Source organism: Chroicocephalus ridibundus, chromosome 10, assembly GCF_963924245.1.
Source record: "Chroicocephalus ridibundus chromosome 10, bChrRid1.1, whole genome shotgun sequence".
NCBI lineage: Eukaryota > Metazoa > Chordata > Aves > Charadriiformes > Laridae > Chroicocephalus > Chroicocephalus ridibundus.
Genome location: NC_086293.1, coordinates 5,792,741 through 5,820,492, shown reverse-complemented (window position 1 = coordinate 5,820,492; position 27,752 = coordinate 5,792,741). Strand labels below are relative to the sequence as shown.

Here is a 27,752-nt window from a genome sequence, read left to right as displayed (position 1 = left end):
ACAGCGATACCACACAGACATACCAGCTTTTGTGCATAAACGGTATAATTTGTGCTCATGAGGTACTGTGGTTACCACAGTACACGCGCACTCACACAGCTGTACCTCTCCTGGAACAAGGCTGGATTTATCTGCATCCCAAAGGGTACATGACAATACCGCACACCTATGTGGAACGGTGAGAAACATTTGAACAACCACTAAGCCACCACTGCTTGAATAATTACTGCTTAACCCAGGACTTGCAATAAAAAACTCTCAAAGGGTGACAAGTCTCTGGACAATAAAAATAATAACAATAAAGGGATCCATGTGTATGTTGCTTAGAAAACTCACCCCACTCCTCCATTTCTTGGGAACTGAGGAGGAAAAAAATCCAAGCAAAACCAAAGAACAGAACTCTCCACAGTTGCACTGTAAAGGGTGCAAAACCTGACACTAAAACTCTGTTCACCACATATTACAAGCCTTACCAGGTTAACCAGACGCCGAAGGCCGTCATGCCTGTCAAAGAGCTCCAGGACAGCACGGAAGGAGAAGCAAATGGAGAAGAACATGGTAGCATGGCAGCAGCCTGAGGCATGGGAGCACTCCATTAGCCATAAGGTGTAGTTTACTACATCCGAAAGCACATTATGGGGGTGCATGCACACCTAGAAAGCAGAAGAACATTCTTGAGAAGGACTTCAAACACATTGCTGATGAGAATTTGTTCAAGAAGAATGAGGGTTCTTTGAGGGGCAAACAGACAGAGGACAAATATCAGTTACTCCCAGCTTGATTTGGGACATCTGAGACACAAAATAAAAAGTCCCATTTGCAGACCAGCAAAAGAAATCCCCTGTGAGACTAATAAAGGTTGTGATGTGGCAATGTAGGACTAGCAATTGGTCCATTCCCAGACCTAAACACAACAAATACAGCAGTCTTAGTGCAGTGTAATTCCAGAAAGTCCTTCTCCATACTACTTCAAGCTATCCAAAGAATGCTTTGCTAGAAGCAGAGAAGGAAGAGAAGTTTCCACTGAAGAAACAGAAATTCTTCTCAGTGTAATAGTATCATATGCTATGTTGAAGTTCTAGCAAACCCTGGTAACATTGAAGTCTAGGGGAATTTCAAGAGTCATCAAATGCCATTGTAAAGCTTGCCTTTCTCCGGCAGTAGGCAACTGAGCTGAAGTTTTTCTTTTCTCAGACCCCGCCTCTGAGACGTGCAGACCATGTGCTCAGAACTGCACTTTTGCATGTGGTTGTTAACTTCTAACGATGAGGAACTCATAACTCTCTGCCAGAGTCAGGGCCAAGAGGAACAGCACAGAGAGCTGAAGCACTGGCACCAGCTGCTATATGCCAAGTTAGCAGGTTTTTTCATCTCTTCTCTGCTGGTGTTGGACATACTCAGAGAATACAGTGCTACCAGCTCCAGCCTTGCTTCCACTCCAAGACCTGAGGCCTGGCATGGACTAAGTGACAAGGGAAGGGAATGCCCTTTGAAACTGGTTTCCTCTGAAAACCCAAGAAAAGAGAGGAATGTACCACCGAAACCTGCTCTACCTGCTGTCTGTAGATATTGGGAATAACATTTGGCAGATGAGACAACGGCACTACAAAACAGCCACATGTTTTTATCACATGGCCTGAGGATGCCAAGCAGAAGGAATCCTCATGCAGCACACCCTGCCATGGCTTTTCGTTTTCCTTTTGAACTACCATGCAAGCAGCAAGTGGAATCAGGGAGTAAAGAAAAAAAAAAAAAAAAAAAGAAGGAAAAAAGGGAGCATAAAGATCTTTCTCATGAAAAAGTTCAGAGAAACACCAAAGCAGGGCATATGCAGCCAGGGTCCATCTTTCCGGCATAATGGACAAAATGAAGTGGAGGGAACATTATTCCAGTTTCACCTTTCTTGCCCTTATAAGGGAGATGTAATACAAGGCACAGACAGTCCTGATCAACTGTGATTACCAAAGGGGTTTTGATCTGATTCATACAAACGCGGGCAGAACACAAATGCCAGCAGAATCCAAACAGATGTGGCCTTAAACAACCACTACCAGTCTGGCCTCTGTGCGCTCAGGAGTGTTAAGCATGTTAAATCACAACACACATTCAGACAGCATCAAAAACTGGTAAAGAATAATCAGAAATGTACAGTTACTAGTTTAACTGCTTTCATTTTCAGCTGAAAAAAACCCTAGAAACTAGACAATGCCAGGGACAGGCCAGGAATCAAAAGCCATCACTCAAAGCAGAGCAGAGTTGGAAGGTTAAGGCTACAACTTTGCAGTTGTTTTGAATGCATCTTAGAGCAGGATGCTCCCATATGCCCGTACTAAGGCTAAGGCTCACAAGCTGAAAGTTCATCTTTTTTTTCCTGGTACGGTAGCAACTGTAGAATAAACTGGATCAGTTTGTAGATCAGCACAGACATGCTACTGCCAGTACAAACAAATAAAAAAAGGAAATAGAATCACTGTTTAAAGTACCTGGGAAACTGAAGCTTAAGGGTGGTCTGCCATATCAACCTGTCTGAAGGGATGCTTGCTGGAAGAACACTACCGAACTGAGAGGAGGATTTCTTTTAAGAATTTTTTTCTATGTTAAAATATTAGATGAGGAACATTACCTTCATTATCAGCTCTTTGAACATTTATAAGCTCAGGCTACAAAGAACCCTTAGTGTCATTTAATTTGATTTTCTGAACAATGCAGAACAGACCTGCATTGGTCTCCTGCTGCACTTTAACACCACCACAGAAGTTGTGCTGTTGTCTGGAATCAGACTGAGGTACTGTGTAACACTGAGGCTATCCACACTGGGACTGTACATGGAAAAAAAAAACCAATCTCAGGTAGAGTCGTCCATTAGAACAGATGGAAAAGACAAATGAGAATGATGGAGTTTTTCTTTTTTTTTTTTTTTTTGAGGGAAAGAGGGAATAATAGGATGGAAAGAGTGAATGAGAGTACTGAGACAAGGACCACAAGACAGAGGTCTTCAGTTCATTCCCTAGGAACTGAAATCCACACCCAAATACACCACTATTTATATACTTCTTATTGCCTCTGCACATACCAAAGTCTTCTATATAAATTTGCTTTTTAGCTTAGGAGATATTTATTCACTGTTTGAATGCAGGTAGAAACCACTAAGAAACGAAAGGAATCACTGCAGTTACAGTAAAAGAATGCCTCTTACCCTCTCCATGGCATCTTGATTGTAAGACAAATAATATAAGCACATGGAGACCCCTGTTGCTGCCATGGAAGGACGAGGAATCTCCAACAACTTTTGCACTCCTCCATGAGCAACAAACTCCGTTGCAAACTTGTTATGCAGCAGCAATGATGCCAAATGCTAAGGAAGGATAAAAGCAGATTAGACTGTAATTCTTCAAACTGTCACCAATTCCACCCCCTGCCCCATAGAAAAACAGGGCAGAAAAAAAAAGCGCTCCATGCTTTGCCTACCTTATTTCCTCCTCCCATTACATTTAACTGCAGAACGTAGTATTAATCCCAATGACAAAAACCCAAAAAAGACACTATTGCTGTGTTTTAGACGTCTTGCAAAAGAAATACGAGAAAAGCAGAGCAACTCAGAAATCATCCAATAGGCCACCTTAAGTCTTCCTATTCTTTTCATATTAACTCACTTCCTATTATCACTAAGAAATATTTAAATTTGTATTCACACTTTTACAAAATGAAGTTTACAGGCTATTGTTAAACTGGAAGTCTGCAGCTACACTGAGGTTTACTACACTTTACTTTTCTGTATTACCCACATCTTAGGAGGAAAAAGTAAGAACCATTGTAAAGTCCACCCCACTTCCAACTGAGTTAACCTACACCTTTGGTAGGAGCAGAATTTGTTTCCAAGGAAACAAATTCTCAAATGACAATGAAATAGAGATAAAGATGACACTGGAGGACCAGATGCCAAGAAGTTACTGTAAAAGAGGGAAAGAACGCACAGACAAATATAACTTGTGCTACTGCACTGCAGGTTTGGCTTGAGGAAGGTTATTTTGCATGGTTTTCTACCTTGGGGAGGTAGCCTAAAGACTAGTCACAGAAAACTATTGTATTTCAAACATTAAGCTCAGAGATGTCATGCCGGGGCTTCTGGGAGTAAGACATTTATGCTTCTTACTCCTCACAAATGTCCCTTGAGATGACAGGCAGTGGAACTACCCAGGAATGCCACCTAAGGGCAGCAGGAACACTAGCGTTTGACAGAAAAAGCAATTTTTATCATCTTCAGATAGGCAGATGACAGTTGGAATTAATGGCATGTCCTGCAAAATTAAGATTTTTTTTACCCCTTCCTTTCTTTTTTTAAATTTTTTTTAATTTTAAATACTCGAGAGTTATAAAAACAAAACCACAATGCATTCAAGTTGAGTGAAAGCCAATTCCAATCCCAGGGAATCCTGCAAGATAGAGGCCTAAAGAAGGTGAGCATTTGCCTTTGACGCATGCAGCAGATATATATTCAATGCTTTTACAATGTTTATGATACATTTTATGCATTATGAAAGTAATTTACCTTAAGGGCTTCAAAAGTGAGCAGCACATCATTAGTTCGCTTCAAATCGATGTAGTACATCATCAGTTCCCTTGATCCCAGTTGCATAAAGATGGGCAGTAGCTGCAAAAAATAAAAAGGGGAGACTAGCTGAATGTTTCATGGGAAATACAAGGTCTGTTTTGGTTTTTACTCTCTCAAACCCCCAGTTTTCCCCTGTTGGCAGATACCTGTTATGAGAGGTCAGTGGTAACCAGCTCCATCCATAGGAAGCAATAAAGGTTAACAGACCTCTTGTAATACATCTGCTGACTGCAGCAAGGTGCATGACAGCTGCCACATGGAAATCTTAAGACTCTCCTTCAAGGGCGGCTATGGCAAATCCACACAAATAACCACCCTGGCGATACGTTCCATTTTTCATCTGTGCAAAGACAACTACCCAACAACTGAACAGAAAAAAACAGGAGAGCAGGGCAACAAACCAAAACCCTTCGCATAATTCTTTAACAGCTTTATACTATTAACTCCTATTTTTATATCCTATTATTGCTGGCATATGAAGTGATCCAGTCAGCATGCAGGGTATTATTAGGGGGATAATGGTTTCTTTTCCTCTCACAGAAGCAAGGCACACACGTGCACACACACAACACGTATATCACAAAGCAAAACTGTTGCTTTGTTCTATTTCAAATCAAGTTAAACCACCTAAAAAAAGATTAGACACAGATAAAGGCGGTTTGCAGACCTATGCTAACTTGAGTTTTATGGTCAAAAAAAAAAAAAAAAGGAAAGAGGAAACACACTTTGGTTATTCGTTATTCTGACACTGCCCAATTACTTTGTCCATGTAAGTAATGACAGCTCTCAAAAGCACCTGCATAACATTGTCACAGCATTTCTCATCAGAGCTACTGCAGAGGTTACACAAACCACTTCATTTAGAATTTCAAGTTCATTATTTCCTCAGACTTTTAATTGCAGGAGTCTACTTCATCCGTCAGAGCAAACAGGAAAAATGTCTGTATTTCAAAGTGACTCGCCCTGTGTCACGTAAACAATCACCAAATTTAACAGAAACCAGGAATAAAATTCCTAGTGCTGTGCTCCAACTACTAGACCACACAACTGCTAGGTTCAGGTTTGAATATTACCTACCTAGTAATACTGAAACTAATGACTCCATCAATTTGGAAGTCATTAACAACTCAGGAAAGATTACTGGTCTTAATCACATCAGGAAACACTGGAGTGAGATATAACAGTTCTGCAAATTTTTTCCCACAATACCACTCATAGTTTTGTCAGAAGAACTCAAGCACAGAGTGTTTCCTCCCACCTTCATATGCTCACCTCTTGGTACTCCCCTAAGGGAGTCAGGTACTGAAGAATTAGCCTCTGCTCTATGGCGGGAGTCAAAGGGTAAAGCATATAATTAGTGCCAATCACCCATGGGGACATTTCTGACCAGCTGCTGTTGGACAGTTCAACAAACATCCGCTCTGGTTCTGAAGCAGAGAAGCCCAGCTTTTGCTTGGCCTTCCGGAAGCCGTCTCTTTCATGCTGTTTCCCTGATTTGCTTTTTCTCAGTCCCCCATCATCTAGCTTTGTAGCAGAATTTACTCTGCTACTGGTCTTATGACTTGAATCAAGATGAAAGGAGATCTCCATATCACCGGGAACTTCCTCTTGCTCTCCATCTACTGCCATTTCCCCATAGTCCATATCCACAGCCTCTTCATCTAGAGGCAGCAGAGGATCTGACGGCACTTTCCGAGGACTGGGACGCTTGTTTTCTTGTTTTGTAGTCATTTCAGTGACCTGTAACTCTCGTAGCCGTCGAAGCACCAAAGCCACCTGTTTCAGAAAAGAAGCGTGCATGAGAACACACTTCTTGCTTTGATCATGCAACTCACATACACATTTTTTGTTCTTATCATACAACTGACACCACAGCATAAAGTGTCAAGCATGCTGTGGTGTACATTTGCCCAGAGAAATAATGATTTCAAGTGAAATAGAAAACTCAAACCCTTTTTGCTACCGCTACTTTCATTCTAAAATACCAGCACCTAGTCTCCTGCGTGAGCAGGAAGTGGCTTGAAAGCCATTAAGAGCAGATGAGCTCTATCAGCGCTAACAGAACCGCATACCAGCCCGCAGCATCCTTACATCATCTCTGCCTAGCCTAGAATAAAGGCGACATTCCCTTTTGAAGTAGCAGCTTTGATAAATTGCAGTTCCACAAAACCTAAGGTCACGCTTTTACTTTTAAAGGCCGTACCTATCCTAGAATTAGAATTCACCTATGCTTCAATACACTGTATGCTGTCCTGGGAGGCAAATTTGCCTATTCTGCCTTTTTCCGAAAGTCATCTCAACTGCTGATAAACATCTGTCCTGGTTTCAGCTGCGGTAGAGTTAATTTTCTTTCTGGTAGTTGCTGTGTTTTCAGATTTAGTAGGAAAATAATGGCAATAATGCATATTGGGTTAGTTGTTGCCAGGTGATGTTTATACTATTCAAGGACTTTTTTCAGCTTCCCCCAGAAGCTGAGGAGCATAGACAGAATGATGGCGTGGCCAGTGGAATATTCCGTACCAGACGTCACAGTCGGTATATCAATGGGGTTAGCCAGAGGCTGCAATCCGTGATCACTGCTCAGGAGGAGCCGGGCAACCAATTCACCGGGTGGTCAAAACGACTTGTGTTGTATTACTGTATTTTGTATATTATTTTACCATATCGTTATTTTTCCTTTTCTGTTTTATTAAACTGTCTCTATCTCAACCCACAAGTTGAAACACAAAAAAAGGTAAAGGTATCTGCCCTCTAAAAAAAGGAAAGTGATCGAGAGATATTTACCAATTGGGAGTTCTCATCCCTGTAATTTGCAGCAATATCTTGGTTTTCCATGGCTCCTCCTAATAGCCCTGTTGCGTATGTCCTTAGAGGTTGATCAGCCTCTCGCGCCCACTTAAAGAGATTTTCAACTATGCCTTCCTAGAATGAAGAAAATAAGAAAGCAAATCCAACAGTTATATTTCACTTCTAACTTCTCAGTCACAGCAAAAGCATCTGTAGGTAACAATTCTCTCAATCTCTGGCAATGACCAGGCTAGATTTCCTCCTCATCATGTAACAAATCAAAAATATCTTGAACCAAAAAAAAAAAAATCTAACATTTTAAGCTGTGTGAAACTATTTCCAGGCATTAGATATCTGCAATCAGGATTTGCACCTGCAAAAATCTTCTGAAGTGGCCAGTCAACCTACTGCCCGGGAACTAGTAAAACAATACAGCTACAAAACACACAAGCCAAAAGCTCCTGTCAGTTTCACTAATATAAATCTCCAGCAATTAGCAGATTTCAAAGAAGCCATGTTGAGTTTACACCAAGTAGAATGGAATTTGGGTAAGTTTCTTACATTTCATTAAAAGCTTGCAATTTAAATAAGCAGGCTACCTGGTGCCAGAGGAACTCTTCACATCAATGACTACTTGCCAACGAAAAGAACAATTCTCAACATAGTCAGAAATCCATAATGTTTGGAGAAGACAGAAATGCGTGCAAGTATACCAATCTGTACTGATTAAAATCTTAATGTTAAATATGGTTAATATTTTTAATAGTAATAAAATCAGCAGTGTTTGATCACAGCCTGCCAGGCAACTTTTCTTAACAAGCCTGGATAACTTAATTAAAAATTAAAAGAGTCAATTAAAAAGAGAATGGTTTAGAATGAAAGATTCTATTTTTTACTATAAATCACTACTAGATTTTGAAACATCATACAACAACAGATCATTACTGTGACAGGAATCTTGCATACAATTTGAATCACAGGTACAATACAATAAAAGACCGGCTAAAAGTAATAATGAATAGACATACATTTCAATGAGAACTCTCAGCTTACAGATTTTTAAAGACCTCCCTGTTACATTTTTAAAAAAAATTGCATTATTATTTAAATGCTGTTATGTCATTTAAAAAAAAAAAGAAAAAAAAAATCGATGAGATCTGACGTACCTTGGCCGCTAGAGGACCTCTTTATGACCAGAACAGTACCCTCTTCAACCGATTTGAGCTATCCTAAAACCTCCTACATACAGGAACCCAAAGTGGCATAACAGAGCTCTATATACTCTCAAGTCAAGAGAAGAAAAGTCCTTAAGTGCAAAACTTAACTTAAAAATTTAATTCCAATTTACAGAAAGATTTAGTCTCTGGAAAAAAACTATATCCTCCACAAATAGGGAAGTATTGTTTTGCTTTTAATTTTTTTTTCCGATCAAAGTTGCACAGCCTTAGCTTTTGGACAGATTACAAAGAACTCAAATTAATTTCAATCCATCAACAAAGGGCGAACATTATTCTTACCTTTTATCATGCTTTAGAGTTCATATCCATATTTCCAATAGTAAAGAAACTAATTTGGAACTTTCATATAAAGCACTAACCGATTTCCAAACTTAAAAAAATACTGCATTAATTTTTACAGATGAGGAAACTGGGCTCAGGATTGAAACCACCTTCCTCCTCACTTTCAACCCTCAGTGCATTCCTTCAGAAAACCACATTTGTCAACACACAGAAGTCCAATTCAGCTGTCCATCACAGTTCCAGATAATCCCCACAAAGCATGTGGATTTTAGACTGCTTAGTTAAAGTATGACTTGCTTATCACTTAGCTCTAATAATGCTATCGCTCTGCTGTAGCTGGGGATTACTGGGCAAGACTCCTACAGCAAGTCTTCACATTCTATACAGCCTGCTCCATTCAGAGCCCTATGAAATAACAATTCAGAGTATAACATTTCCCAAAACATTACATTAAGTTCCAGCTCCTGTGTTTGAATCACAATCCCTTACAAGCTGTGAAATACCCAAGATTTGGTCAGTTGAACAAGCCAACATCAAAAAGCCCCAAACCATTAGTAAGATTGAACAGATTGTCTCCTAGAGACAGGATTTCAATATGGCTTTGTACTGGTTTCTCCTGTGGGAAGAATTCTTGGAGTATGTAATACGCCAAGCTTAAAAACCAAGCCTTAGTATATAGATGATACCTTTTCCTGAAAGACAACAGCTGTTTCCAGTCCCGGCATGATATCCAGAAGAAGACGGCAGGCAGCAGTGTTTAATGGAGGTTCTCTGCTTGTCATCACATAAGCGTTCACTAGCTAGAGAAGATCAGGAACAGCATTGGTTTGAAATTCAGTTCTGACCAAAACCAGTGCAGTGAAAGCCTTACAACTCCCACAGCAGCAAAATGATAAAGGAAGAAGTGTCAGTATGTAAGCCCTGGATCTAAAGATGACCAGCCTTTAACCTGCTTCCTCCCATGCCTCAGAAGTTGAAATTGCTTCTCAAAGAAACAGAATTCCCCTCTGATCTGCTGTTCACTGACTAAATATCTATCTTGAACTGATTTGTAAAGACAAATGCCTAGAAAAAAAATATTGCAGTTCAATAACAGTGTAAACGTGAGAAGATAAAAGCTGAAAATAAAATTACATTAAAAAAAGCACACTTCTAACGGCATCTATGTGCACTTACCACTTGCAGTTTAAGACAGAAAGCAACACGCAAGCAATCTGTCAGAATCTTCCCAGCAATACAGGTGCTTGCAGGAAGGTGAGGGTAACAAGAATTCTAGCTACTAACTCATGTTAGAGTATAGCAATGGAGGAAAGCCAGACTCCTGCCTCTTAATCCTCTGCCTGAGTCTTCTAGAGCTGACACGCTCCTCTGCTCCTACAGGCAGTCCAGCATTTCCAAGTAGTCAGAGACAAGGCATTAGAATTAGTGGTATTAATTTCCATTACAGAAATTAATCATGCTTTTAAACTTGCATTAGAGGAGCTACATTTTCTTTAAAGAGACTGACAAACCTTGAGAAGAACTAATTCAGTTGTTACTACACATATTGCAGCACTCCCAAACAGCTCATGAACTCCCCTTTCCTTGAGTCACTTTAACAGTGGCAAATGAGTTACACTTAAACCCATTTCAAAAACCACTGCTCTGGAACAGATAGTCCCTACACCAGTAAAATAAATATTAAATGAGTACTGAGGTCAACCAGCACAGAGTAAACAAAAGCCAAAAGAAGGTGTCAGGAACTGACAGATAGAGTTCTCAGAGCAAACCTACCGCATTCATGAAATCATCATTCTTGAAGAGTATCCTCAGTAAGTGACCAAGCATGCACTCTGGGTCCGCTCGACCTGTGGGAGAAACAGGAAAAGACTTATCTACCTACCTCAAGATGTCAAGATTAATACCAAACTGCTATCTTCAAACTGATTGTGGAGTACTCTAGTTAGCAGGACCTTTCTCAGAAGAAAAAATACAGAAGAAATCATATGAATTATTTACTGACTTAAAATTTCTTCTAGTAGGCATTACCTCCCTAGAATTCCTACCAGTCACAGCACAACACATTCTAGTGCTCTAATAGCATTAAACTGTCATTTTTGTAGACAGTGAAGGCGCAGACACCAAGCAAACTGCTCCAGTAACTCAGAAATAAGTAATCAAAAAAAAAATGTCTCAGGATAACAAGATAAAAAGCATCAGTGACTGTATGTAAGTATTCTAAAGCACTGCACTTACTCAACAGCAAACTGAAGATAACCTGAGACAGACTGTCTTCTCTAACATCTACTACTTCACATTAACTACAGCTTGTTTACACGATCATACACTTATATCACTTATATCACAAATCAGCCTCTGAAAAACGCTTCCAAAACTCTACCCAGAGCCTCAAAATCTTGCAGCAAACCTCAAAACTGCCAGATATCAGCACTACAGAGCACAATTACCCACTGCAAAAGCGGTATCAGACCTTGATCAGCAGTGAGCACGTTCAGGCTAAAAATTGCTTACTCTCAAATATGAACTACCAGGTATCCGTTGTGACAGAGTTGGTGCTGCCAAAACCATTCAGGACATCTTACCTGGGTGTCGGTCATCAAATGGGTCTGGGTCCCCTTTGCGGTACTCTTCAGTCTCCTTCTCAATCAGCTCAGACATTCTGCAAAAGGAACAACAACAAATGAGCAGAATTCACACTCGGTCTTCTCCTAGTACACAACTCCTCACAATAGTCTATCTGTCAAAGTACTATACAAGTACAGCTCATCAGCTTTCATTTGAACAGTATTCAGAGCCATCAGAGGATTTCAGACCATTCACAATAGACGGATGAGGAAAGAGACTTGCCTCTTATATTTCATCTCCCCCCACCATGCTCCAAAACACACTGAAGCCATATCAATGCCCCAGTGATGCACAAGCATGATGCCCTGGAAGGGCCAGTACCTTTTATTTATTCGTGTTAGAGTCTTGGTGATGTTCTAGGACACATACTGTAGAGAACTAGAGTAAATAAAGGGCTTGAGTAGTACTTCTCACCATCACATAGTCTTTCTTTCGCAGTAGAGTAAGTTCTGAACAGATGACTTAGTCCTCCTTCCTATTCAGTCTGCACAGGCGCAGCCACTCAAACTGCTTACGCAATTTTTTGTTATTTTTGCATATTAAATTTTAACAATATTGTGTAATAATAAAAGGATTTAATATTTAATACAGTATTGTATAACCTCTATTCGGCTTATCCAATCAGCTCCATCAAAGCTCAACTTTTTATCATGTGTCAGTTACCACAATGGATAAGACAGGGAGAAACTCAGACAGCTCCCTATTCATAGACCTTCAAAATACATCAAATGCTCCTCCATATCAGACAAAAATTGAAGGTTGTTTTGAAGTTATGCCTTCCCCTAAACTGAGAAGCAGCCTTAGCAGACACAAGAAATCCTATGCTCTAATTCATTTAGAATGAGCAGTAAGGGAATTAACTATTATTTTTATTTAAACAAAACCAAGAAGAGGGTGATTATCTGATATTCAAGCAATAAATAATGCCATAGTCACCCACTGTCTTTTTCCATGAAATGTTACAGCAGAAATACATGCAAGTTTGAGTTGAAATAAAGAGCAGTATTCAAAAAACATTAGCAAATTAAAAGTTATTTCCTTGGTTTAAAACCTCATTCCCTCCCCTCTACTGAGATCTAGAGTAGGGTGCAGAACCTATGTGTAGCACAGCATTTTAAAACAAAGTCTTAATACCTCAGGGTAGAGATCTAGGCAGAGTTATAGGGGAGGGAAAACTGCTGGAAGGCTGTGGTAATCCCTGGAAAAATATTTGTCTTTTGCAGAGGATTTCCCTTACAGAACGCCACTGACTTCTACTCCAATCCTGTTACTTTCCAGAAAACATCCTGTGCTCCCAGGGACAATTAGAGGCAAAAATTGACTTAGTTCTGTCTCTGTGAACTACACTGACTTGCCAGTATGACAGAGGATGATGTTATGAAGCCTGCCCAGACTGTAGGAACAGCAAATTAGCTTATCAGGAACGAGCAGAGAACTTTCCTGCTTGTCTCTGATCTGACAATTACCTTTCAGCAAACTGTTTATCCTGTGGGGTTCCAATATTTACTTTTAGTAAGCCTGAATGCAAAGAGATGCAAATTATGTCCCTTGCTAACAGGTGGCACAGCTTGAGCTCTCATGAATTTCTGGCAAAAGCAAGTTACTTAAATACTCCACTGCCAGCTCCTCATATTTTTCCATGAGAACTAATAGCTTGAGGGGTGCCTACTGACAGACAACTGGGACAACTGGAGTTGAGAAGCTGCACCCTGGATTTGCCAGGTCTTTTTAGGTGATAATCAGCATTTTGATTATGTGCCAGAAAGGACATACAAGCAGCAGAGAAAGCGAGCATTACATTCTCATCAGTCCACCCTGTTTAGGTAGGCAGCCAAACAGCATGCCAGCTGAAACTGCCGCGTGGTTTCAGGGACGACAACATTATCACAGCCTAGATGAAACTGGGATGTGAATCACCAATTACAGGGCTTTTTGAGACAATTAGTCACAATTGTTTGACCAAAATAAAAGCACTGCCTCTTTAAAATTGACTTTCAAAAAGAAAAAAACAAAACGCAAACTAAGCTTGCTTATAATACCCTTCTTTTAACTAACACATACAAAGGTGGTTTGTGAAGTGACTTGGATGAATCTATCTGGATCAACAGCTTCGTCAATTCTCAGTTGAAGCAACAGGAGAGTCAAATAACTAACAAAGCTCATTCCTGCCTCATAACATAGGCACACGGTACACAGAGCTTTAACAAAAAGCCATTCACAAAACCACAGAACTTTTACTCAGGTTTCAAGATTTCCTTCGTTCACTTGGCATTGTCTTGGCTCTCTAGCCACTTCAGAGTTTGCAGACAAGATCTAGGTTTTACACGGGGTAGGGGTTCTTTTCCCCCACTTCTGACTAATTTTTTTTCTCATTACAACTGTCTTTGCCATCATGTTTGGAAAGTTAAGTCAGATCATCATTTTCACTTGCCACAAACTGAGCTCACCTTGCGGGTGGGGAAGGAAGGGGCAGTGGTGTACATAAAGTACGTCAACTTTGGAAGACTCCCATTGATCTAGACGGCATAATGTAAAGCCATCCTAATACTGCTCTATGCCATCATTTGGCATTAATGACCAACCCGAGCCTTTACAACAGATTGCAACAGTGTAAGATGCTCTAGGATCCCATACAACACCACACTTGGTTTGTGGATATGATCTTGAGCTGCTGATTTATTCCCTTTATGAAAGGGGATCTTGAGATGCAGTGAAGGACCTGACTTCCAGGATTTGCCAGAATGGTTGCACATGACTTGCATCCAAACTATGAACTAATGCTCTTGCAGGATCATTTCAATTTACAGTTTTTTTGAACACCATATATATTCAATATCTGTTGTTTGCTGACATGCTTTCCAAGCAATTTCTTCAATTCATACCTTCTGACACTCCAGAGTTCATAAATCCACAAAACTGGCTTATTTAGAAGTGACAGTTCAGCTGTGGCCTATAAGCCACACTGTTGCTGTTGTTGTCCTTGTTGTCCTTTTACTGTTGAAACACTCAGTACTGCACTCTCATATATGCTGCCTCGGCAGCACATTTAACAGGCCCCCATCTACACAGGGAAGTTCTCTTCCATTTAGCTCAGAAGGCGGAAGGAAGTAGAAAAACGTCACTCACCAACAAGCACAACCACAGCTTCCCCTGCCTTAAGTCTAAAACAATATGCAAGGGCACTACTCTGCCTCTGGACATCTCTAATGCAAGCTCCAGTTGGTGAGGATTCCTAGCATCTTTTCCAGCAAACTCTTTTAAACCTATACTGTACTTAAAACCCTCTACTCCAAACAGACACACAGCTTTCATTGATAACTGAAGCATTGTAAATCCAACTTCTGCAAGAGCGAGTAGATCCCCCTGCTATCTACCTTAAATAAATCTCTATTATCTTCGCTAAAGCCAAAAATACCCAAGCTTTCACCATCCATAACCACTCTGCCTGGTGCCCAGAAACCTTGGAGGATAAGGAGAGTTATCAGACTTGTCTGTGCATAAATAATGTTGGGAACTCAAGGAACTGAGGAGAAGCAAGAAGTGCCAGACTGCTATAAACACAAGAAAAGACGTGTTTAATTCAAATTTCCTTAAATTTCTTAGAATATAGTAAATTTCTGCTGTTTATGCCTGCAAGAAAAAGCTTCAAAATAGCACATATGTTTCCTTCAAGACACACATCAGATAATACACAAAGATACACCAAAACATGTTTCATGGTTTTCAAGAGACCTACTCATTTTCAAGTGTTTAGGATTGGCTTTCTGCTGCTCATCTCCCTCTTCTGTGCTGTGATTCTTAAAACATAGTAAGAACAGCAAAAGTTGTGCGCGCTAGGTGAGGCGTGGCACAGATCCGTGCAAAGAAGCTCCACCAGATTCCTGTTATTTCCACCCAGTGCCAGCTCAGAACCTGTACACTGACTTGTCTGACCCAACAACACAGAACAGTACAGTACAGAAACCTGGATTGCTCTTAATGTACAAGTGCAGTAAGTCCTTCTGCATATACCAGGCAGGCCACAGGTTTACCAGCAGAAGCAAGAGGAAGAATTGGGTGGAATTTCTGTGAATCTTCTGTTAAAGCAGAAGTAATATCAGTTTACCCAAGAGGTTTGGGAAACGACAAATGGAATCGATAATTCAAACATTTTGTTGTAATAGAAGATGTCTTATAATGAACGGTGTCACTAGTACCTACCCATCTCCTAAAAATAATTTATTGGTCCAGGGAATTTTCCTCACACATACAATACAATGCCAGTCAATCAACATCCAGTTACAAAAAAAAAAATCAAGTTTAAAAATTTCGCTTTAAACATGCCCTATGAGCTTCAATAATATCTTCTCAAGATAATCCCCTTGATTCATCCAAGGAATCACTCTCATCCTTTCATTTAATCTGATGAATGCTACTACAATCACAAACATCACACCACCACTCTGATGGAACAACATTCTCATAGCTTTTGGTCTTGATCAACATTTTACAAGCTTCAGGTGAAGATACCAAAGTTATTTCAACAATTTAATGTTTCCTCTGACTTCTACTATTTCAGAGAATTAAATTCATGTTTTAGAGGCAGTCTGTTTAATATCTTTGCAATATAAATTTATTACCAAAAAATGTGTGTATTTAAATACCACACTCATAGTTCAACTTCCAGAGCAAGGAAATTAATTACCAACAGGTATTCAGGTACGTAAAAACCTCAAGCAAAAACATGGTAAAAGCTGCTGTCAAGCAACTTCAGATATTCAAATTTAGAAATTTATTTAATAGATCTTACCTGGTGAGAATAGGGACCATGTCTTGTCCGCTGCCATGTTCTTTCTCCCATTGCTCAAGCAAAGCAGTGAGCTCAGCCTTGGAGTCCACATGCCCAGATCCTGAAGTCATGGCTTAGCCTAAGGCAGAGGTAACAGGCAAAAAGAAAAAAGAAAAAAAAGAGGCAGAAAATTGAGCAAGAAATCCCACATTGAAATTGTCTAAATCTTATTTAAATCTTAAAATTATCTAAATCCAAGATTACAAGTCATTTGGAAGAGGCAAGCAGACACTCAGCAACAAGGGGTGAGAAAGAGAAGATTAAGCGACAGAATACTGCTGAACTTCACTTCAAAAGTTGGAAGTTTCTTTTTCATCCTTTGCCTGAAGAATAAAGAACACACACACACACTTTGAACACAAGTCTTAACTGGTGTATGACAACTCTGACCGTGATGGTAAGTATGCACACCTAACCACAAGTGTGTTCAACATTGAAGCTTTTTAAAACTCTACCTCAAATCCACGAGCAGACCTGAGTTAGTCCTTTGCTGTTGCCCAGGGATTTACTCAAGAAACAGCAACGCCAGGGCAGCAAGATTATGATCAGTGTCATTACTCCAGTTTAACACCCTCCAGCCAGCAGTAAAAGTGCCAAGAATCATATTAGTGTCACGCTGCCAAGGAGGCAGAAGGCAGCAGCTCTGAGCAACTGTGGGCAGTGGAAGGAGCACCAAGAGAGTGGTAGCTGGGAAACAGAGCAGGTCGCCCCAACACTACTTGTTCAAGGCTTCCAAGGACAGTCTCTTACAGTGGCTCTAGTAAGAAGAAAAGAGTGATCACAGAAGGCAGCACTGGAGCAATTCCTTCAGGTTTATCAGCCTTTACTTGCAAGACAGCAGCTGACCCAAGATTTATCTTCTCGTCCTCAAAAGTGAGATCCCCCTACAGTACTGAGTTACTTGTTAAGGTATCATTTAATGAAAGGAACTATCACTGTAGATTCGTTTAAGCCTCTAAATTTCTAGGCATCAATTCTCATCAGTCTGATAACAATCTACTAGAAATATTAACAGACCAAACTAGAACACAATCTGTCTCAAAACACTGCCATGCCCTTAGTTTCCAATCTGACAGACTGCAATTGCTGTGAAGAGTTGTACCTTCTGGAGGAAGGAACACCCAATCCTAATTTATAAATTGACCTTGTATTGGAGATGGGGGTGGGAGGGAGAAATCAAAGCAAAAGAAATTCCTTCACGTCCAAAAATGCACAAAAGTTCCCAGCATTTCATTAGCCATAACTTGGCCAATATCCATCTGACATAAGATTAAATATCCATTTGTCATAACTGACCCAGAGAAAGAACTTTCCAAAACAACGTTAAGTACAGATATGTTTAAGGCGGTGACATACACATCAACTCCTGAAATACATGTTCAGGAATCGGTCAAATGACAGACTATAAAGGGAGCCATAGGTCAACACAGATTACATAAGCATTTATAGCCCAAGTTTGTTCTGAAAAACACTGCCATGTTTAACCGAGTACTAGGTACCCCTAATTTGCTTAAAACCTTTTCTCATTCAAGTAATGGATGAACAACCCTACAGCTCTACCTCCTGTCTCACAGGTGCTTCTGAATTTAGTGTACTGTGGCTGGTTACTTAAATGGGAGACAAATGAAGATCACCCAGATGAAGAGGAAACTGGCAGAAGCAGCCCCAAAAATCACCACCCAAAGACTATGGGGAAAAAAAAAAAACAAACCTGCAACTACAAGAGACCCAGTCTGAAGAACACCATTTTGATAAGTACTATATGAAATGAGCATATGCTAACAAAAAACCTACCTAAGCGTAAAGAAAGATGATGTTTTCTAAATGACAAGTAATTATGATTTTATCTAGAGCATTCATTATTCATTCATCCCAGAACTAGACTGGGAAATTTGATGCAAATGCATAAATTGCTTTGGAAAAAACACTACCTAAATGCAGGCAACAAAATATAATGAGATTGTACATACACACACCCCCAAAACACCTTTGGAAAGGAAAACTATTCCAAGCTCATAAAGCTCCATTCCCTTTTTCATTAACTGAACCTCACTTGCCAGCAGCACTTCTGTGCTTTTAAATATCACAAGTAAACATTCAGACAAATCTACTCTGAGACTCAGAATGCAAGTGCTGTAACGGTATCTGCATTCAACCACTTCAGACACCTCTACCTTCATCCTATAACTAAGGGATACAGAAAAAAGTGCCTTGTGACCCCAGAGTTTGTATAAGGCTCGTACAAGCTCTACTGCAATCTGACAAGTAGTTTACTTCCCCTAACAGCCCTTAATTATTCCAGTTAGAAAATAAGAAAGGTCCAGCAATACCTGCAACAGGTCAACAAAGTTCCAGTCAGGAAGACCAAAGGAACTACCCACATTGCTCTCTGGGACACCCAGTGCTATACCATAATAAAGTGAAAACAGAAAAACTCCAGCTGTCCCTAAAATCCAGAGTACTACCTCACTTAAAGCACATTATAGATCTAAATAACTGGCGCTGGCACACAACTATTTTCCTGAAATAAAGTTAAAACATAAAAATGCCACCCTTCCTCTAGGTACACAGCAATGAAATTAAATGTTTCTCCAAGGCACATCATCTATTCCGAACGCGTATCCCTCCCCCAACCTATTCAAATAAATTTGACTACTCTACATGACACCACAAAGAGCAGCAATAACAAAAATTACCTCAAAGCATCTACTTCCACAGTTCTCACATTAATGCATGTTAGCATGGATGGAAAATCGTGGCAGGTGAATGATTTTTTAAATAGAAGAACCAAAGCAGTTCCTACTGTGCTCACTTTTTTCAAGGATTCCATCTTAAATCAAACTCTGCAGAAAGGACAAGATCATAAACGGTATGAACTAAACTGTAACTATCAGAAATACACCCAGTCGGTTGGAGAGGCAGGCCTGTGAGAGCAACTCTGACTACTTCCCTTGGACAAGCTGGTGAACAAATTCAATCTTAAATTGCTCTTCAGGAACAAGCTCTCCTGCTCTCCTGGAATAAGCAGAACAGGAAGCAGCTATTTCATTATGGATTTAAAACCAGGGGGAGGTTAAGTTTTTTTTTTAATAAGTTTTGAAAATCACAGTCTACTACAGATTTCAATTATAACATCTAATAAGCTAAGGAATATAATATTTTTTTCCAAACACCCCTCTTACTAAAATATCATATTTAGAATTAATAGAACTGATATAAACAAAACATAAAGCGCTTACTCAAAGGATATGAAAGACAAATATTTATAACCTTAATAATCACTCACTGTGAACACTCACACTGAAAATCCACATATGCATGTTTCAGCACACAGTGGTACACACAGTATTGCTTTAATATTAAACACTACTTCATATTCCAGCATCACAGCAAAGGTTTTGTGAGCATTTTACTCTTCTGAACTTAGATGTAAAAATTAGACAGAAAAGAGAAACCCAAAGAAGTATTCAGACACAGATACCTAGAAGTCCTCAAGTGTTTTTGAAATCTCAGACACCTTACTGCTTGCGTCACTTAGTCAGACACCTCTGAACAACGAAGAAATACAAGTCCTGCTGACCTCTAACTGCAAACCTTGATAAGCGTACGGTACAGTTAAAGCAGTTCAGCTTCACCCTTTCGCTCCTCAACTTATTTGAGCGTCACACCGGCTGCAACGCTACTACAGGTCATTCACTTATTGATTTTGTGTTGTGTTCATGAAAAGGATTGTGAGGTTCCAAACACACTGACCTCAACACAGATATGCATTTTAAAGTATGAAACCTCTTAGGTGTAAACAAATCTATTCGTAACATCTGAAATGCAACAATTTGGTTACTTGGGAAACAAGCGCAAAATCCATACCTTAACAATTTAAATGGAAAATTAAAGAGCCACATAAGAAAACCAAAAATCATACCTTAGGAAAAAAATAATCAACTTTAATCAGCTTTGTAGGAAGATCGCACATTTAAATTCATATGTGGACAAAAATTACATGAGGATTTGCACATCCTCATATAGCCAACTCAAATCCTACTAACTACACTTTGACCAAGCTTAAATAATCACATTTTATATTATTCCTAAACATGATTCTAAGTATGGCTGAGGACATAATGCAGATGAGAAGTCTAACATAATAGTATAACCCTATAATGGAAAACTAAGAGCTCATGAGTTGCAATCTAGTTAAATATATAGCAAGAAGATCAGCAAATCTGTATGTTCTTACATATTTATGTTTTAACACTAAGAATTATTTACTTTAAGAAAAAAAAAAAAATCTCGCTCTCATCAGTTATTCTTAAACGGATGAGATACCAGCTATTTGCCTAAACCTGTTGAGTCTGAAACAACCATGCCAAAGCTAATGCTGACGCAAAATAAACTGTCAACACTGAAGTTCACTTGTGGAAGAAAGCGTGCAACAAACTAACAAAATCTTCACAATCTATGGAGCACAAAATAATGCTTTGGTACCCTACAGGAGTGAAGCTCTGAGGGAAGTCCTTGTTTGTTTAACTTCCCTCTTTAACCTCTAATAGAACTGCAACTTGGCGGTTCCTATAGAACATATTCCTAACGGCGCTTTAGATATTTCTTTAAAAATTCATAATTTTTTACAGTTCGAATATTTTTAAGGCCAGGGAAAGCCACAAAGTTATTTAGCTTCCTGGTATTTCTCTTTTTACAAAACAAACCTGGAACTACGCGCTGATCTGCCAGGAGAAGCACAGAAAAAAACCCAAACAAACAAAAAAAACAAAAACCAGGAACAAACTTCTGCTGTTTAGAAGGGAAGGTAAGAAAAACACGCTCCGTTTCAACACCCACTCCTCCTTACACGGCTGGGAAGACAACCGAGGGCCCTACCGCCCCAGAGGAGCGCCCAGGCTCATGACAGCTCTGGCGGGCTCTAACGCGGCAGCACCTCCCGTGCCCCCCCGCCCCGTTCGCCGGGCCCCAACGGGAAGAACGGCCAACGCTGCCCGTTCCAACCGAAGGTTTACAGCTTAGCTAAGGGGGGGGGGAGGGGGGGGAACCCCCGAAGCCGGAGAGCCTCCCTTCCCCAGCAGGAGGAAGAAGAGCCCCGGCGGCGGGGGCGGGCCGGCCGGCGGAGGACCGGGGCGGGCGGGGCCGGCGCGGCGCAGGCCCGCCCCCCCCCGCCGGGCTGACAGGCCTCGGGGGGGTGGAGTGGGGGGGGAAACGAGGCGCAGCGCCTCGCTGCCCCTCGCAGGGCGCTCCCTAGCGCGGGGGCGGAGCGCGCCCGCCAACCCGCCCTTTCCCCCGGCGGCTCCCTCAGGGCCTGAGGCGACCCCCCCACGCCTTCCCCCCCGCCCGGCGCGGAGGCCGCGGCCGCCAACCGGCCCGGCCCGGGGGAAGCGCGGCGGCGCGGCTCAGCCCGGCCTGGCCTAGCCCAGCCCGGCCCGGCTCCCCCCTCACCCGTTGGCCCGTACCTGCCCGATGCCCCGCTGGGTCGCCGCTGCCCCCGGCCCCTGCGCTCGGCCCCGCACACCCCGCGGCGGCCGCGATTGCTATGGCGGGCACACACTTTGCGCGTCACCACGCTGGAGGGGAGGGGGGGGAGCGGGGCGGGCGCGGACGCGTCACAGCGAGGGAGGGGGGAGGCGGTGGCGGGCAGGGAGCGGCGCTCGGCCTGCCGGGAAGCGGAGTTCGCGCGGGGCGAGCACTGCGCGCGTGCGCCGGGGCCGCGGGGGAGGCTGGGAGTTGTAGTTCCCGGCTGGCGCCGACATTAGCCCCCCCTCAGCCCTGCCCCGCTCGCAGGCGAAGGGCTGTGTTCCGGGGTGGGAGGCGAGGCTCTTTATTCGGCTTTTTCCAGGCTGCCGCTGAGGAGCCACCGAGCAGCGGCTGCCGGCCCTGATACCCGGGTGTCCGCGCCGATAGCAGCGGGCAGGCTGCCATCCCGTCCTCTGGCCCCAGCAGGGACCGTCACCAGCTCTGTCATTTTCTTCCTTTCTCGCGCCAAGGCTGAGCGGTGACCTGTGCACTGTTCACCTGCTTAACGTTACTTCCAGGCAGACAGCGGGGTGTTTTAGTGAGAGGGCGGCTTGAAGACGAGCATGACTGCCTTCGCTCCCTCTCCAGAGCGGTTTCTCCTCTTCTTATCTGCAAGACAGGAACATCATCGTATTTCTTCCCAGTTAAATGGGGACCGTTTTTGGCAGTGGAAGCCGAACCCCACAGCGGCATGGAACACCCGCCTCTGCCCTGGGCCATGCCCAACAGCAGGGAGCGCAGACCGGGCTGAAGCATTTCTCAGGCTCTCCCGGGCCTTTAGGGCAAGCTCCTCTTCCAGCACCCCCACCCTCCCCCCCGGCTGCCAGAGTTCATCCCCCCCCCAGGCCCTTCCTCTGCCACCCCGCAGGAGCAGATACATGCATGTGTGCAGCGACAGAGTCTGTGTGCAGAGAAACCCTGCAGCATTGCGTGGCCCCATCCCTGTTTGCTTTATGCAGGCAAAGTCTTCTGTTCTTCTGGGGTTTTTTTCCTTGTCTCTGGGCTCCACGGTGGGAGTAGCCCAGCCCTTTGGGGCGCACTGTGTGCTTTTACAGCGGTAATAAGTTGTTATTCTGCACTGTCCCTTGATCCTGTCATATTAAGTTACCCACGGAGAAGATCTATGCACTCTCATCAAGGTTATGGCTTCTGAGGGGGAGGAAGACCTACAAGGGCGCACTTCTCCCCCATGCCCCCACGGCTGGCTGGAGGATCAAAGGTATCAGACCTGCCTGCAGCATTATTATCCAGAGAAGAGCAGTGTGTCCACAGCTGCACCTTCTTCTGTCCCTGCAAGGCACCCGGCAGCCCACAGGCCAGCCACAGAGCTGTTCAGGAGGCGGCTGCGGAGGTTAGCATTCCCATCTCCTCATCACCCAAGTTCAAAGGGCTAACAGCAAAATTAAAGTTTCCAGTTCCTGCCACATCCTTGGTGCACTGGAGACAGAGAGGGTCACTTCTCAGAGAAAGTGGGGTTCAGTCCCCAGGACCACCTGAGCAGGTAAAGGGGCTTGGAGCCTGCTGCTTCATTGCAAGAGCCTGGTATGTTGTCAGAATAAGACAATAGCTCTGCCGCAGCTTCCTATGCAAGCTGCCTGAAGTGCTCAGGCCTTCAGCTCCTGCATTTGGAGGCCTCAGGAGATATTTGGGAAGAGCTCAGTCTAACACCCTTGTTCCCCACAGGGCAGTGTCCTACTGGCTCCCTTGGCAGGGCCAACACAGGATGAGCTCCCCTTTAATTTGTCTTCTCTCAAAAAGCAATGAAACCCCAGCTCGTGCTGCAGCCCTCTAGAAATTGCCCAGGTACTGGCAGAAGCTCTTCTCTTAAAAGAATGAATAAGAGTAAATAAGAGGAAACAGGGTCCTCCCTCTTAGGGAAAGGCTTCATAAGCCCTGGAACTCTTCCCAGCTGAGATGCTTCCTGTCCCCCAGCATCCACATTAACCCCCTTTCTTACACTGCAACTGTATAAACCCCTGCCCCAGGCAGAGTTTGGACAGGTACAGATTCTGCTACCACACTTACAATACTTGACTCTGTCGTGGTTTAACCCCAGCTGGCAGCCAGGACCACACAGCCACTCGTTTAGTTCTCCCTCCTCCCCCAGAAGGGCAGGGAGAAGAGGGAGAAAAGGAGGGGAAAGAAAAGGGGAAAAAACTTTGTCAGTTGACACAAAGACAGTTTTAACAGAACAATAACAGAAAAGGAAAAATAACAATTATAATGGTAAAAGAATATACAAGACACAAGTCACTCACCACCCAGTAAATTGGTGAATTGGCACCATCCTGAGCAGCGATTGTGAGTACCACCACTGCCCTGGCTGACCCCATTGATATACGGAGCATGATGTCTATGGTACGGAATATTCCATTGGCCATTCCTCGTTCTGTCTATGCTCCTTATCAGCTTCTATGGGAAGCTGAAAAAAAGACCTTGAAAAATATAAACATCACCTGGCAACAACTAAACCAATATGCATTACTGCCATTCCTTTCATACCAAATCTGAAACACAGCAATCGCTAGAAATAAAACCCAGAATTAATTCTATCTCAGCTGAAACCAGGACAGACTTTGTAGTCTTGATTAACTACAGGATAATGACTGCAGCAGTAAGAATCCTGCAGCAGAAATCCCCCTGAGCACTGGATGTAGTGAGTGAGTCCCCACCCTCACAGAAGCACTTTGCTTTAATAATGCAATTGAAGAAAAAAACCCAAAACATCGCTGTGGGTTGCAGAGCAATAAAAACAAGAGGCCAGCAGTAAGCATGCACCTCTTGTCCTGTGGGACCTTGGGGCAGAGAGAGAAGCCAGTGGTGTGCAAGGAAGGGAAGGTTCACCTCTGCGCGTTCACCTCCACAGGCTCCCCAGCAGGAAACGCAACATACTCGCATGCGATGGTCAACTGATAACAATGATGACTTAAGGCTGAATCAAAGTTTGAACTCCCTTGAACAAAATAATCACTTCTCATCTCTCCATTGCTGTCATATCCCAGATCACCTTGCAATATTGTGGTTAAGATCAGCAATTTATAAGGAGGAGGTAAAACCACTTCTCCAGGCTCTAACAGAGCTTCTAGACTTAAGGACAATTAATTGTAGAATTGAAGGAGGAATGGCACTGGTAAGAGAACCCAGGGAGACACAAGCTGTGTTTCCAGAGGATGCCTGAGTGCAGGTAAGAGGGGAAGTACATGGCTGGGATGCCTCACCCGCTCACAGCTGCTGACAAAGGCAGACCCCCAGACCCAGCCTCCAGGCAGCAGCTTCACCTTCCCACCTGAAAGACACCTTTGCTCCGAGAATGAGAAAAAGGGTTCGTGACCAGGAAGCTCCCAACATTCAGAGAGACTCCTCGCTGATGGCTGCCCTACGAGGAGATGAAGAACCCTTTAGGCTTTCAGGAGAGTTAATTGCTTACCTTGACCTCCAACATAGATCTACACTGACAAAATTTATTGACTTCCTACACTTCGCCTTTTATGAATTGCCCCATCTGCTTATGGGAGTCAGTTTGCTCATCATCATGTTTCTACTTGCAATTGAGTTTCTGTTGTAGGGTAGCTGAGACAGTAACTACTGACTTAGCAGCTGCCGACCTCTGCAGCGCAATTTTGCTGCATGACTCATAGCAGGTGAGTAAGTCCAGTAATAGAGTCCAGTCCCTTCTCAGCACTTGTGTGTATGCAGCACCGCTGCTGCAACTGCACACAGCACCCAGTTGGATTCCCTGGCAGTATCTAGGAAAGGGTACAATGCCAGGAACCGAACTTTTGGGAGGGTCTGAACCTGCCCTGCTAAGATGCTCGTAAAGTGAAGGGTGTTTCTTTACAACTCCCATGCCCCAGGGGACTGCAGAAACCAGGCGGGAGGTCAGACGTCTGGGGAGCTGCACTGGGGAATGGAGGACATTTTCCAGGAGTGCAGTGGAGGTCAGTCTGCCTGCACACCAGCTCGCTGTGATGCACTCCTCTGCGGAGTGCTTCCCCCACTTCAACCCTGCCTGTCACCTCCAGTTCCCCTGGGTACCTGGGGACTGAGCAGAGAGACAAAGCTCTCCCAGGAAGGCCTCAGCTCCAGCCTTGGTACCATCTATCACTCCTCCAGCCTTGATCTGCCCAGATAGTTCACAAATTGTTTTATGAGGTGCAATGCAATACCGCGTCAGCTAATATTTGCAATATCCCTCATGCTGCAGGGGCTTTAAACACTGTCTAGACTCCCCAACAGCACTTGCTTACTATGTATATAGTGCTAAATGTTCACAGGCTGTGCAAAAATATTACTTGATGGATGACATGATGGCCACGGGTGACCTGCAAGCTGGCAGCCAGCACACCAGCAAATGGTCTGCTCCCGTTTCTTGCCTGCCTCTGTGAGAAGGCAGATACTACAGTTGAAAGATGGGAGAAAAGAGATAGCAAGTGGGAGTATGCAGGAGAAAACAGTGCAGTGGGATCCTCCCTGCCTGCATATACTGAGCACAGTGAAGCATTGCCACAGGTTACCTACAATCCAGGTAACTGTGGGCAAATGGGGCCAAAACTCGTGCCCTCAGTGCCCATGATAAATGATGTGTGACGAGGGAATAGTCCAATCACTAGGTGGCACACCAGGATCATCACACCAGACTAGCATCCCCTTGGGAGGAGAAGAAAGAGCACAAAATAGCCCAAAGTGCAAGTTAATAAGCAATCATCCGGGACCGATGTGCTTAGAAAGAGCCGTTTGTGTGCATGCACATTGGGCGAAAACATCCAACAACTAGGTGGAGAAATAAAATGTAGAAGTGCGGACAAAATTTTTTTCATTCAATCAAATTCTGCCTGTTCTCCTTTGCTATTTCTGAGTGACTGTTGGTAAGGTGGGGGAGACCCACTCATGAATGGAGTGTGAAGTTGCAACGCACAGAGGGCAGGAGAGGTGGACATTGCCCCAGGGAGTGCAGTTACCTGCTCTTCTGAGGGCTAAGCCTGCTCCTCTGTGTGGAGAGAGCATTTGGTTTTTCCTTCCAGCAGAAAAGGCCAAGCAAAGTGCAAAGAGAAGTTTTTTGCAGCAGACACAACTTCTCTGCTTCCCAGACGGAGACAGAGCAAGGGGCGGCAGCAGCAGGCTGACGTTACCTACTGCAAAAGGAGTTCAAGGGTGGTTATTTGTAGGGAGAGAAAAGAGTGATAGAAGAAGAGTGATAGCGTGGTTTCTGGGGCAGGTTTTTCTCTGGGCTGGAGTAAACACAGCATCACAAGCTACAACCAGCCAAGGCATTTATGAGGAGGGGTTGGGGAGAGACCTACATTTTGGTAGAGGCCCAGCTACCATTGCACATTGTTCTGCCACTGTAGATCAGCAGAAGCAGTTGATCCTTGAAAGCATCAAGGACTGTATCATGGCCACCTATGCTAACTCTTCTGGCCACTCACAGGGTCTGCAGGACTTTCCATCAGGCAGACAGGGCACGTCAGGCTCTCCAAGCGTTTGCATGAATTCAGCAGCGCAGACACAGGCTCACCAGCCAGCTCCCTCCAAGCAATGGCTTGGCTGACAATTTATCCCAGACTGGAGAGAGAAGCCAGATCTGTATCTAGGAACATAGAAATGCAGAAGAATGTAGTTCATCAGCTCAGATACTAATGAGAACATGAGCAGGCAAACAGCTTTCTTCCAAACAGGCTAGTGCCAAAACCCTCCATTCAGACACTCAGTCTGATGCCAAGAGCACATAACTGCCTAGCTGAGCATCTGAATGACAGCACATCTGCGTTCACAAGCTAATAGTCAACAGGAAAGTTAAATAATACAAAGCGGTCGCTGTTGTGTGAAGTAGAAGTTCATGCACTGGCATAAATTTCTT

The 27,752-nt window shown here is 43.1% G+C and overlaps 1 protein-coding gene across 3 annotated transcripts in view; it reads right to left on the bottom strand.

Annotated features, from left to right (window-relative positions):
* DCAF1 (DDB1 and CUL4 associated factor 1) overlaps nt 1–21,971 on the bottom strand; it is a 53,110-nt gene extending 31,139 nt beyond the window's left edge. For all 3 annotated transcript variants that reach the window (XR_010072748.1, XM_063347853.1, XM_063347852.1), the window contains exons 1-10: nt 21,835–21,971; nt 16,334–16,451; nt 11,502–11,578; nt 10,693–10,766; nt 9,606–9,719; nt 7,397–7,534; nt 5,885–6,388; nt 4,550–4,651; nt 3,197–3,355; nt 474–653 (exon numbers count right to left, since the gene is read on the bottom strand). Coding sequence is in view for 2 of the 3 variants with exons in the window: in XM_063347853.1 (XP_063203923.1) it covers nt 474–653; nt 3,197–3,355; nt 4,550–4,651; nt 5,885–6,388; nt 7,397–7,534; nt 9,606–9,719; nt 10,693–10,766; nt 11,502–11,578; nt 16,334–16,443 (1,458 nt within the window). In the remaining variant the exon portion in view is untranslated. The remainder of the gene's footprint in view (nt 1–473; nt 654–3,196; nt 3,356–4,549; nt 4,652–5,884; nt 6,389–7,396; nt 7,535–9,605; nt 9,720–10,692; nt 10,767–11,501; nt 11,579–16,333; nt 16,452–21,834) is intronic.
* Nucleotides 21,972–27,752: the final 5,781 nt, after the last annotated feature.